At 46.6% G+C, this 12,941-nt stretch overlaps 2 protein-coding genes across 2 annotated transcripts; one reads left to right on the forward strand and one right to left on the reverse strand.

Moving 5' to 3' along the window:
• The first annotated feature begins 1,638 nt into the window (after positions 1–1,638).
• On the forward strand, positions 1,639–7,584 carry LOC135818382 (uncharacterized). Its single transcript, XM_065331743.1, has 2 exons — positions 1,639–2,088; positions 4,271–7,584. Exons 1-2 carry the CDS (start codon positions 2,083–2,085, stop codon positions 6,422–6,424), a joined length of 2,160 nt encoding a protein of 719 aa, XP_065187815.1. The 5' UTR covers positions 1,639–2,082; the 3' UTR covers positions 6,425–7,584.
• Positions 7,585–10,387: 2,803 nt separating this feature from the next.
• LOC135816728 (uncharacterized) lies at positions 10,388–11,855 on the reverse strand. Its single transcript, XM_065329849.1, has one exon. It carries the CDS (start codon positions 11,802–11,804, stop codon positions 10,662–10,664), a length of 1,143 nt encoding a protein of 380 aa, XP_065185921.1. The 5' UTR covers positions 11,805–11,855; the 3' UTR covers positions 10,388–10,661.
• Positions 11,856–12,941: the final 1,086 nt, after the last annotated feature.

The following is a 12,941-nucleotide window of genomic DNA, read 5'->3' on the forward strand; positions in this document are numbered from 1 at the left end:
TTAATCGTGAATTATAATTTCAATTCCCACTAAAGCTTTGGCGGAGCAGTATTGAGAATATGATACTACTAAGTGACCTTGTGGATAACAATGCCGTTCCGTCACTCTTGACATGAGGCAAAATTTCATTTCTGTGGAGATATGTCCGGGCCACATGCTTCTGTTTGAATGAATAATGTATGTTAACCTGCATTTGTGTTGCTCCATGATCTGACATTGCTTTTCCCAATCGCAACGCTGTTCATGCATCCCAGCAAAACTACATACATACATACATACATACATACATACATGTACATACATACATACATGTACATACACTCAATCTGCGGCCAGCATGCTGTTTCGTTCTTTTTGAACTCATCAGCGCGGCACAGAGCACACATGTATGCATAATATGTAGCAATGTTCATTGTAACTGTTGCCAATAGTTGTCTCCCGCACTGTCATACAGTAGCAAAAAGATGGTAGATTTTCTCCTTCTGTTGTGTACAACCGTGACTGAGATCATTATCTCACATGTTTGTCTCAATAGCACCTGCTATGTCTTCTCTTATACTATTGCCCGTGTACATGTATGTATCACCTGTGATGCACCCAGACGGTTATGTCGCCAGAACAAAGGGACCGTATAGTACGGGAATTACAGGCACTAAAACTCTGCTAGTCAATTGTATCGACTACTAAAAGTATTCTTGTTGTAGATCCCATCAGGTGAGTTGAAAGTGAATGGCCTCACTGATAGCAACGATCTCTGTTGTACGACTGGTGGTCTGTATGTGGGAAACTACATGTGAATGGTACAGTTATGTATTATGTACATATGATGAGGCCTTTATAGTCGAAACAGCTTGCCGTCTACAGCATCGGGTACATATCATGTACACGTACCTCTCTTGATCTTGAAGTACATGTACATGTACGGTGTAGTTTCTTGGTACACTGTACGTCATTCAGACTGACTGAGACTTTGCCTGGTGCATGCGCATCTACCATGCCATAATCGTGCCACACTCGATCATCATTGGCCAAACATTCCCATGCACATCCAATTATACACTCATTCGCCAGACAATTAGCTGTTTCGACCCTGTTATCTTCGCCAAAATGGTCTCGTCAGTGGAGCTCAGAGGTACGACACAAACATGCGCATGATTGTACTTCGACGTGTACATTATGTATGTAGGCCTTGCGAGGTGCACTGGGTTGAGAGCCTCTAGATTGTATTGTCAGGCTCTACAACGAACTTTGTCTCTGCAACACAACGATAATGCAATGTTCCGACCTTGTCAATAATCACCCACACATGCGCTGTCAAAATATTTTAATGTGGTCACCAACCGCCTTCAACCGGTTTAGAAGGTGTCATTTCGCATGCCATGCCTCACGCGAGAACCAGCACGAGGTCTGAGGTAATTCAATCTGGGACTGTCTAGACCGTGCGTTGGGACTTCCCCTACCCCAACCTGAATCTTGGCGTCTTGATTTAATATATGCTTCGTATCAGGTCGCCGTAGTCCTTGTGAGATGCCAACCAACACAATCATGTAGCAATGCCAATGGGTAAATTCACGCTTCTCTGCCTCAGGTGCTGCCTACACTGGGATTCGCATGCAGTACAGTATGGCAGTGTGGGCGAAAGAAACGGCCCTGTCTCACTGTGTTCGGCACTGTGGTACATCTGTGCATATGGACCTAAGCACAGCATCACAGACCCTGATTCGAAACCTACTCGACTTTCGCTTTTGGGTCCGTCGGTGTGCTGTAGGGTGGGCAGCAAATCACAGTCAACAGCGATTCCAAGTCAAGTTCGCGATGTTATCCCAGGAACATTTCCTCTAGCGTTGATGGGCAGCTTCGGACACTACCCTTGGCACATCTCCCATAGATGGTAGCAAATAGGCAGTGGAGAAACAATCAGGTCCTATGAGCCTGTCGTATTCCTTTAGCCATAATCTTAGAAGCTGGTTCATTTTGAGACGTCTAGCTGGGCGGTACTAAGATCTAACATCAGCGCAAACGACCAAAAAACCCCGCTATCCTCCAGCCCACAGGCTGGGGGAGGAGACACAAGAACTCAAAATGATGGTACGTACACTGTCTTATAACTATAGTGAAACCAAAAATTAATAGAAGACTACAACTTTACAGGTCCTTCAGTCACCTGTTAGACCTAATGCATGCATATGTACATGTATTTTTTATTTTATTTTATTCCAAGCAATACATGGCTGGGGTAGCCAATGACCACTTTGCATGGCGACTGCAGGGTTTTTATAGCCAACCATGGCGAAAGTTCTCAATCTCCGGACAGCTAGCTAGCTGTTTCGACCTTGTTAGGTCCCCTCAGCGGAGGTCAAAGGTACTGGCCGAAAAGATGTGTGTGAAAAACCAGGATATTGAATGGACAGAGTACGACTGCGGAGCAGGGCTAGGTTGTTCCAATGCGTACCATGTTCTACAAGTATGCAATACGCTCTGCCTCGATGGTATTGAGCACTCGCAAGACACTGGGTGCGTCTTTCAGAAACTATTGAATGGACAAAGTGTCTGAGGGTCTGGCTGCAAAAAGTGCTCAATATTCTAACAAGGGCAGAGCGCACTACACAAGGTAGAACGTCTGATGAGTGTTTTTGAACCCGAAACTCCGAGTCACGAGAAGGTTCTTAGTCTCTGTTGTTGCGCCTTGTGGTATATTGAATGGAAAGATATTCTCGAGGGTCCCAGGTTCGATTCCTGGTGGTGACAGTCAATATTCCCTCAGACCTTTCCCGTTTGCGTCTTTCCCTCAAGCCAGTGAATATTCTGAGAAAATCGCAATTTGTGATGGGTCTGACCTAATCAACTCGCACCGCTTGAAAAGCTGAAGTCATGTACATGTACATGTACATGTACATGTATGTGCCTGAGGATGGTGGTGTCCCTAAAGATGCGGCAAATTCAGTCTGTTTCTCATGTTTATACATGTAGGTGTTTCCCAAATAGGCCCGGTTTTTCGCTTAATCGGCTTTTCGATCGGCTGAGAGAATGTCCAAATTCGGCCATATTTTGAGCTCCAGAGTCAGAACGCTCGGCTAAAAGCAGTACTTGAAACGACGGCTCGCAGTAACTTGTACATTTACATGCACGCTATAGAGGCACTGAAACATCGATTTTCGCCAAATTCACTGCGAAATTTGTAAATTCGAATATTTCGGCCAGCCGATTTAGGGAAATGCCTGCTCATGTAAATCGTGAATTAAAAAATTGTGTATTTCATTCATGATTGGTGGTGGTGGTGTGGTGATGGTGGTGGTGGTGGTGGTGGTAGTGGTAGTGGTGGTGGTGGTGGTGGTGGTGGTGGTGGTGGTGGTGGTGGTGGTGGTGGTGGTGGTGGTGGTTGTGGTGGTGTGTAGTGGTGTGGTGATGGTGGTGGTGGTGGTGTGGTGATGGTGGTGGTGGTGGTGGTGGTGGTTGTGGTGGTGTGGTGTGGTGTGGTGATGGTGGTGGTGGTGGTGTGGTGATGGTGGTGGTGGTGGTGGTGGTGGTGGTGTTGGTGGTGGTGGTGGTGGTGATAGTGGTGGTGGTGGTGGTGGTGGTGGTGGTTGTGGTGGTGGTGGTGGTGGTGGTGGTGGTGGTGGTGGTGGTGGTGGTGGTGGTGGTGGTGGTGGTGGTGGTGGTGGTGGTGGTGGTGGTGGTGGTGGTGGTGGTGGTGGTGGTGGTGGTGGTGGTGGTGGTGGTGGTGGTGGTGATGGTGGTGGTGGTGGTGATGGTGGTGGTGGTGGTGGTGTTGGTGGTGGTGGTGGTGATAGTGGTGGTGGTGGTGGTGGTGGTGGTGGTTGTGGTGGTGGTGGTGGTGGTGGTGGTGGTGGTGGTGGTGGTGGTGGTGGTGGTGGTGGTGGTGGTGGTGGTGGTGGTGGTGGTGGTGGTGGTGGTGGTGGTGGTGGTGGTGGTGGTGGTGGTGGTGGTGGTGGTGGTGGTGGTGGTGGTGATGGTGGTGGTGGTGGTGGTGGTGGTGGTGGTTGTGGTGGTGGTGGTGTGACCGTGATGGTTGACTGTATATACGTATCTGGTTCTAGTGTTGCTGTTGTTAGTGTATTCCGGTTTTTTGGCCCATTAACACATGTCGAGGACACTTACAGTCGTACAGTGTAACAGATATCTGTCATTGCATTATTGAGATAGGCTCCTTCTCCTTCTTATCAGGCATGCAGGCTCCTTCTTATCGATAAAAATAGGAATAGACGAGGATAATTAGTATCCTGTACCGTCTTTTATGTCCCATCTACAGGATGATCAACCACAGCATGTGAGCATGAAAGCCGTCAAGGAGTCACCAGCCGTGCACCCGGAGCGGTGCACACAAAATCAGGAGCCATACACCAGTGCGTATCAACGTGACAAGCACAACTGGTCGGACCAAACATATGCGAAGCAAACCAAATACGTCCTTAATGACAGCCATGCCGATGAACTGCCTGGAGCAATTGGAGAGCAGCACAAGAAGCATTGGTTCCGTGGTGAGCAAAGAATTCCCAACTGGCTGTTTGCTCTTGTCATATGCCTTGGGCTGGCTCTTGTGTCCTCTGTCTCATTGCTGTCTTATAAGGTGGTGTGGCCGTCGAATGAGAACCAGCAATGCCTCTGCACCGACCAGCATTCAGGTGAGCATACACACGCCAAAAGCAAGATCGATGATGCGCAGCAAGCGCCCATGAGTAACGTCACGGGTGCGAAATCCTGGGAGCAGCGAGAGGCGGACTGCCAGCACGAGAGGAAAACGCTCGTGGAACTCCTAAAGCAATACAATACACAGAGATGGCATGAAATGCAGCAGCCCGCCATATCCAGTCAGACCTGTCTTGTTTGTGAGCTCAGATCACAAGTTTCTACTATCAACGCATCTTTCTCGGAATGCAATGTGCAGAGGAACGAACTAACTACCAACGTCACAAGCTGCATACGTAACCTGCAACTTGCGACGGTTGATGTTCAAAAGCAACGTGGATGGCTGGAAAGGTGCCTGCGTTCGCATACTCTTGCTCGGAAGAAGTTAGCTGCAGCAACGGTTTTGATCAAGAAGAAGGACTCTACACCAAAATCATGTGCCAAAAGAAAGCGCAAACTGTCCAAAGATAAGAAAGCGCAAGTTTCCACTCTCAACGCGTCATTGTTGGAATGTAAGGCGCAGAGGAATGAAGTAGCTACCAACGTCATAAGCTGCAGAGGTCATCTGCACTTTGCAAGGGTGGATGGTCAGCGGAATCGTCGAAAGCTGCAAAGGTGCATGCGTTCGCATACTCTTGGTCAGAAAAAATTAGCTGCAGCAAAGGTTTCGATCAAGAAGAAGAACGCTAGTCAAAAGTCATGTGCCAAAAGAAAGCGCAAGCTATCCAAAGATAAGAAAGCGCTCACCCAGAAGTTGGCAACAAAGGAGAACGAAATCGCTCAACTGACCCACGAGAACAGCGTGCTCCAGCACAACAATCGGGTGCTTTTCTCGCAACTAGAAACACGCCACACACGAGAGAGGAAGACGGGGTTAGATGCAACCCATGCTCATGCTGTCAGTCTTGCAAACATAGAAAATTCTATTTCTTACTGGGCCGACTTTCTTGCTGACAGCAACGTTCGGTCAATGGTAGGCGAGGAGCTCAGTTTAATCGGTGAGGCACGCATCAATATTGTGCGTGAACTCAAATATGCGAAGTATGAGTTTCCGCGTGAAACGAGAGCCTTAGTTATGGCAGGGAAGACGCATATCGTGGAGCAACCCAGTATTATGTTTACCGAGAGTACTTGTCCAGAACAAAAGGTCTTCCAGTTCTCTTCAGAGCCGGTGGAGAATCCCGAAAACTCAGTGATCATCACGATTATTGAAAAATGTCTCTTCGAGTTCCGCCTTATAAGTCAGTGGGTGACTAATTACCTCGAACGAATTCCTGAAGCGAAGTCTGAAGGAGTTCCATCGGAGAACGTGGGAATCAATTCGAGCAAGCCACATTGGGTTGGACTGGAAGTGCCCTCGGTGGAAACTTTGCCACGCATCATTCTACGGAACATTGCATTGATGGGTCCCACCATATTGTTGCCGCTGATAGTATTCCTATTCCGCGAGATAACCACCGGTAAGCTTAGAGCTTCGGATATTCCATCAGTGATCTCGCAGACTCTGCTGTTCAATTTGATTTCCGAGATTGCAACTGCAACCGCGGCCTTAACCTTCCTTCCAGTCATCATTTGGTACTTCAGTACACTTTTCCCCTTCATTTTGAGGTGGCTAGTATCAATGGCTTTCACCACTATTTCGTCCATATATGACGTTGTCAATGGCAACGGCTACGCATGGGTTACGTCAGAAGCACCTGTGAGACCTGCACAGTCAAGAGCCACCCGCTCCCGAGCACAGACGTTGCGCCGCAACCGAAGTCGTTCGGCGCATTGAGTTGATTCTAAAATGGACCAGTTACCTACGGCAAGAGATAGTGGTCACGCTGATGGACACTATGCTGGCGTCAAACGCTCTACTCTTGAGCAACCACGCAGCATGTGATTTTCCCGGCGGGCCAGGCAACAAGGTAAATTGGTTTGTTTCAAACCCCTTGTATATAATAATGGATTAGTATTTGGGCTTTTGGTTTGATAGAAGCTGAAGCGTTTGGAATATAGAGTACGCGATATATAAGAACATAACCGAATTGTACCTGTATAATATATATCCAGTAATTGTCGCATCGGCGTTATATTTTCCTCTTGATGGAACTAGGGAATTATTAGTCTAATAATAGAGTAGGATTGGTTTCGAGCGTATCAGTGCTGATGCTGCTAAGATTGCCTTCCGGGATATCTTGCCCTCCCATTGTCAACACACACATAACGCTACTATGGAGTTCACACCATCATAACCAGCTACTAGAGGTTTGTTGGAGAGCCATAGAGCGCAGGATGTGCCCATGGTCTTATTTTCCACAAACGTAGCTAGTGTGGCGTTGCGCTGGAATAGGACTCAGAGACTTACCTTCAATCTTGCCAGCAGCTCACAGCCAGAGTATATATGATTCATTTGCTCTATAATATTTTAGCATTGCCTACATGTAGGTGGTTTCATGTGCTGTTGTCATGACTACCATTAGGATTACGTCTAGAGTCTACAGACATGCGGCTCGATGGAAGTACTGCCAGCACACATTCCTGACTCAAATTGCTGTCCGTATGTTTCCATGCGTAGTGACTTTAGTCATTGCGTTAACACAATATTGTGTAGTGCCATGTGAAGCGCAGCACAGGGACTCAAACATCTATAGCTTCGTCAGCAGGCATTTCAGAAAGGTTTCGCAGGTTTTGAGTTTCTCTTATCTTATAGTAAATTTGGGCTACTGGGTCTTAAACCCAAGGTGTGCACAGATAGTTACGGTTTACATAAACCCGGTACGTGCATTGCAAGTTTAGCTGATTCGCTGAAGTGAAGCCTATTCTTTGCTAACCCTCCGGTGGTAGCCCATAATGTTTTTAAATTTTGCATTTCCCATTCAATGTATATGCACTTTCATACAATAACACAAGAATTTGATTTTTTTGATTCTGTCAAGAAATTCTTTTCTCGCATTTGGCTTGTAGTATAACAGGTTGACGAGTGCGTGGCTTGGGGTATGCATAAGCACGTGTGTGTGGGGGGGGGGGGGGCAACTACAATAGCTTTCATGGCTAAGGTTGTTGGTATGTCTGTTGGCTCTCGGTTCCCAGTGCTCAGTAGCTGAGGCTGGTTGGTAAAGTAACTCCAATTTCGCTTCAAGGTACCAGTGCATCTAGTGTCTGCTTCTATCAAAGCAGCATGCCGTCTACACCAGATAGTGTAGGGTGTGCATAGGTAACTGTCTTGGCCGTTTATGCCGATGTACTCCGTGTGGTGTAGACCAGGTGTGCATTGGTGGTCGATTCACATGGCTTCGCCAGTTGTGTGGATTAGACAGTTATCTGGCGCAAGTCTTGATCTGTCTCATTCAGATCTTGTTCGCTATCGTTGCTATAACAAGGTATAAGAGAAAATCTGTGGGTGCACATCCAGTGCATTTGCAGACGTGCGTGCTTCTCTTGCGACGGGCGTATACACGGTACATGATACATACATGGGGGGGGGGGGCGAGGTGAGAAAAAACGAGTGAGGCTTCCAACTGTGTGGCCCTCGGGTTTGGAGAAAGAGATATTGTAATGGCAGGTATGGTGCGGCCTTGAGAAAGCCATGTTTCTTCACATCCTCAGGTGAACAATATGGTACATGGATTGGGTTTAGTAGAATTGTGTTTGCCTACTGATGAAGGCCAGCAATAGCATTGCGCCCTTCTGGGATTGCAAGCTACACTGAATTCAGGACCATTTAGATACCAAAAGTAGGTATGTTTGCCAAAATCTCCATCCTAAACTGCCCTATTTACTTCCTTTTGTGTACCTCTTGCGTAAATCCTTTCTTCATTACATGTGTGGATGGTGCAGTTGAGCCACAGTTTAGTGTGTTTGTGTGTTGCTGTGCTTGTGGGTGTGAATGGGGAAAGCATCATTCCCGAATTCAGTTTTGATACAGATTGAAAAGGCTGTGTGTAAGTCAGAAAGTAAAAAAAGTAAATTATCGTGTCCGTTCCTGAAGGGAACTCACTGTCTGTACATGAACATTTCACATTGAATTTGTTTTTCATAACTTTGAAGCTCCATGGTAGACGTTTCGTCTTTTCACTACACCTCCAACTCCAACTTCAAAGCCTAGTAGTGAGACACTGAAGCTTATCACATTGTTCCTAAGACAGAAAAGTCATTGACATGTGACCTTTTTCCAACATTGGTTACCAAGGATACACAATCATGTACACCTGTACATAAAGAACATCCCCTAACATTCATCCAGTGTACACAGGACTGGCACCAGTTGACGCATTGCACTTGCCTCGCCAGTGATTGTACATAAACCTCTACTGGCACTGTTGTGGTGGAGACGGCCCTGTAATCTGCCTTTCGGATTGGAGTCAATGTTCTCACATCCGATCACGACAATGACCTTTTGAGCAGGAGCCGGTCACTTTTCACTTCCTGGCTAACACAATGCCCAGTGCTACATTGTACATGACTATTGTATGCCAGTGAACGTAATCACTGGCAAGATATCACGCATACCTCAACCGTGATGTTTACAACACCATGATAATTTGGTCGTAATCGTGTTATTGGGATCACCCAGAAGGTTCGAACTTGTTTGCATATTAAAGTAGAGCTACATGTTCGTATAATGCGGAACTTGTCAATTTAGTGAGACAATCGCCTCCTGGTACCATCTACCAATGCAGTCATTGTACAGCTCTAACCTTCAGGAACTTGACTAGTCGGCACGATTCTCCTGCAAGGCTGCAGGCTGTCCAACCGCCCTGCTTTGAGCATGGCAGTCGTGGTTTGGGCCAAAACTAGGGGTGAAACGAACATCGAATTTTGAATACGAACGAACTCTCACACTAACGAACGAACTCGAACGAACATTCTCCATTTATACTGGTATTGTATTTCATGGATGAATTTTTTTGAAGACCATACAGTCTGTCAGTTCAGGCGTTCTCTGTACTTGGCTGTCCACAGTTCAGTATTGATGGTGTGATGCTAAACAAACACTGTGATCATGCATGTAGATCTTCATGTAAGCTAGCTCTAGAACCAGAGGCAGAGGCCAGAATCACTGACACTGAGAAAGTGAGAATGCTCAGTGATCGCATGATACACTGCCAGAACAGCAATATTTTCTTTATCGTGCCCGCCTGCGCTGAATCACAGGCCAAAACATTAAACTTTTTTTAGCCAGTTAGTTGTAGAACGTCAGTATCGTCCGTCAGTGTCGTGCAATGTTATTGCATGAGCTGATTGTTTAGTAACTGGTGGTGTTAGTGGATATTGTAGCGTAACGTTTAGCTCTTTGGTCCTTTTTCTGTCTTACCAAATTTTTCAGTACATCTACATGTACATGGGAGATAATTGCCTTTGTATACATGTACATATACATGTATGTGCCCTGTTTGGACTGGTGGCAAGGTTGGACGGACTATGCCTGTATTGTGTGGGGTTGAAGAATTGAACCGGTGTGTCCGTGTGTGTGTGTGTGTGTGTGTGTGCCAGTGTTACTTTCTATTGAATAGGTAACACCGTGGAGCGATATGACTGTCTACTTTACCATAATACGCTTGATTTGGTTCATAAATTGCCATGGTCCATGAATAGCATGTTCGCCAGTCTAAACTTAGTTTTACCTGGCAAAAAAAACCAATCCAAATGCGAGCACTGTTAACCTGTGTGCTCATGCATTCATTCTGGTCCACCAACTGTTTAATTGACTTCCCGTCGTTCCCGAAAATCTCAAAATAATTTCAATAGCCGAGTGTTCAGACGTCGCTGTGTTAATTGATCGACATCTACAATATTAGAAACATGTCTAACCAGACTTTGTGAGTTTAAAATTACAGCTACATGCACATACACGATAATATGGAGCCGCGAGAAGAATTAGTGTTCACAAGCGCTTGACGGGCAATTTATAATGGAATCATCATAGGAAAGAAGCGACCAAGCACACAAAGACCCTTCCAAAACGCATGTTCAATTGTCAACGGGTCTGTTACGTTCGTATTTGTCAATGTGGTGTGATGGTGAAACAATCAGCGAGCACAAACAGCGCATGTCATTTCTTTCTCTTTGTCATATGGTGGGCACGGCATTTCCGTTGGGCAAACGGCCTCCACCATGTACAGCAGCGCTCCATTCGTACTGAAAGGTGGGTTATGGTCCACGTCCGGCTCGCCGTCCACGCAGATGTACTTGGTGCGGCGGTGACCCCGATGTGATGTCATCAGATATCCTTCGTACTGAAGCGTCCACTGGTCGGGACATGACCGGCGCGCAGGCAGCATAAACTCCGCCGCCTTTCCGCTGGTTCTACACACAGCGCACTGTGGATGCCGGTCATGCAGAGGTTTGAACGGCGTAAATGTAAGCGTTTCAAATTCAGCAACGTAAATATTTGACAGTCCTTGAACTCCTGGAGCGGAGTCAGAGTAGATGGGGTCGAAGGGAAGACAAACAAAGTCCGTCGTGCCGCCGACGAACGTGTAGAATGCGCCTGCCATGAATCCCGTATAGACGAGACTTGCACCAGCTGTATCGTTGCACGTCGACTTACCCCAACGAGTGTATGTGGCACCAACTGAGTCGACCGCCGATTTCTCGAGGCCCTTGATCATACTCTCAACATCTGAAAGTCTATCCTTCTTGCTCGTTTCGCAACGATGGCCGTGGAAGGTTTTGGGACACTCGCATGCATGCCTGTTGGATTCTGCTTTGAACACACACTTTCCGCCATTCTTACAGATCGGATCAAGCACACAGTGTCCTCGTCCGGTAGTACAGTCATGAATACGATACACATCTCCGGCGTACGTTATGTCAAATTCCTTGCGTTGCAGCATTTCCACAAGATCGGGGAAGGAGAGCTTGAACAGGGCGGTAGAATCCAGCCCATTTCGCCGAAATGACTCCAGGTAAGCCGGAATGAAGGCTTTGCGGACGTCAGCGCGGGTTAACAGCAGCTCTAAGCAGTCCACAGGCTCATCTGGATGAGGGTCACCATGAATAGGCTCATCTGTATGAGGGTCACCATGAATAGGCTCATCTGGATATGTCTCGTCTTCATGCCCGGCATTAGCATCTAGCTCTTTAAGAGAGGACCTGCCCGCCATCGTCGCTGAGAAGACATAACAGAAACCGAGTATTATCAGGAAGAATAGTTGCCAAGTGGAAGACATTGCTGCGTTGTGACGGAAAGACGGCGGAGAAGACCACAAGGCCGCGATCGCACTATGTTATGAATGATGAAGTGTTCCAGTGTCCTCTGTCCTATTATAACCCAATCCCTAATGCATGTATAGGAGAACTTTATCGGAAAGTACACGATAGACGGACGTATGTGATATGGTGGTATGGGGAAGTGGAAAGTTACCTGAGTCATGGTACATTCTCGCTGGAACATACTCGTAGGGTATCTGGGCGACTCACGTGAACGGTAAGCACTTGCATCAATCAACGTCCTCGGAAAGGGACGGAACCTTCAGTATGCATAATATACATGTACATGTGTCGGTGTGTTCAGTGTGATGCGTATGTCTATAGCATAGGATCGGGCGAATTGTATGCGTTTTGTACATTCTACTGACTAGACGACACAGCTGTTGGTAGTATTCAAGCGGTATGGGTTTTAATCGTGGCGTGGTCATGTCACATAGTGCCCACTTCGGTCAGTAATGGTATGAACTATTCCAAGTCTGAGTAGGAGAGGCAGTTTGGCAGCCATGGCGCAGAGAACGTGAAGAAGAACGTGAAGGAAAACGTGAAGGAGAACATAACTACATGTATGTACTGTTGGGGAAACAAAGCACGTTCTTGACTTTTAATTGAAAATGTCGTCCACACCCACCCAACTGACCCCTTGGGAAATGGAAATACATGTATGGGATCAAAAATTTTCTTTTGGTACATGTAGATCCAAAAATCACAAAGCCCATTTTTTCACATGCACTACATTTGTGCATCTTGGAAGCCATGACGAAGCAACGAGCCTTGATAGTGATGTGTGCTAGCATCAAGTAGAGCCACCGTTTACAACAATTATGTGTTTATCTGTTCTAGGATCTCCACAGTCTGTATGATATCCTATATGTATTGTAATTATACAGTACATAGCCACCTACATGTACACGAGTAAGTAAATTTCGCCCAGTGCTGGCTAATTCCTGTGGATAGGCAGTTTAGGACAACTGGTCAGTTTATGGCTGACTCAGGGTTCATGATTTGGCTGCACTGTCTGCATCAGAGAACCGCTGTGTGGATCTTTGTTTCCGGAAAGTCAATTAATATTGAAATACACCCAAGACCTTCACAGTTGC

The sequence above is a fragment of the Sycon ciliatum genome, chromosome 5 (assembly GCF_964019385.1).
Source record: "Sycon ciliatum chromosome 5, ocSycCili1.1, whole genome shotgun sequence".
Taxonomy (NCBI): domain Eukaryota; kingdom Metazoa; phylum Porifera; class Calcarea; order Leucosolenida; family Sycettidae; genus Sycon; species Sycon ciliatum.

Excerpts from the sequence above, each read along its gene's own strand:
- LOC135816728 (XM_065329849.1), bottom strand. The coding sequence starts at position 11,804 with ATGTCTTCCACTTGGCAACTATTCTTCCTGATAATACTCGGTTTCTGT.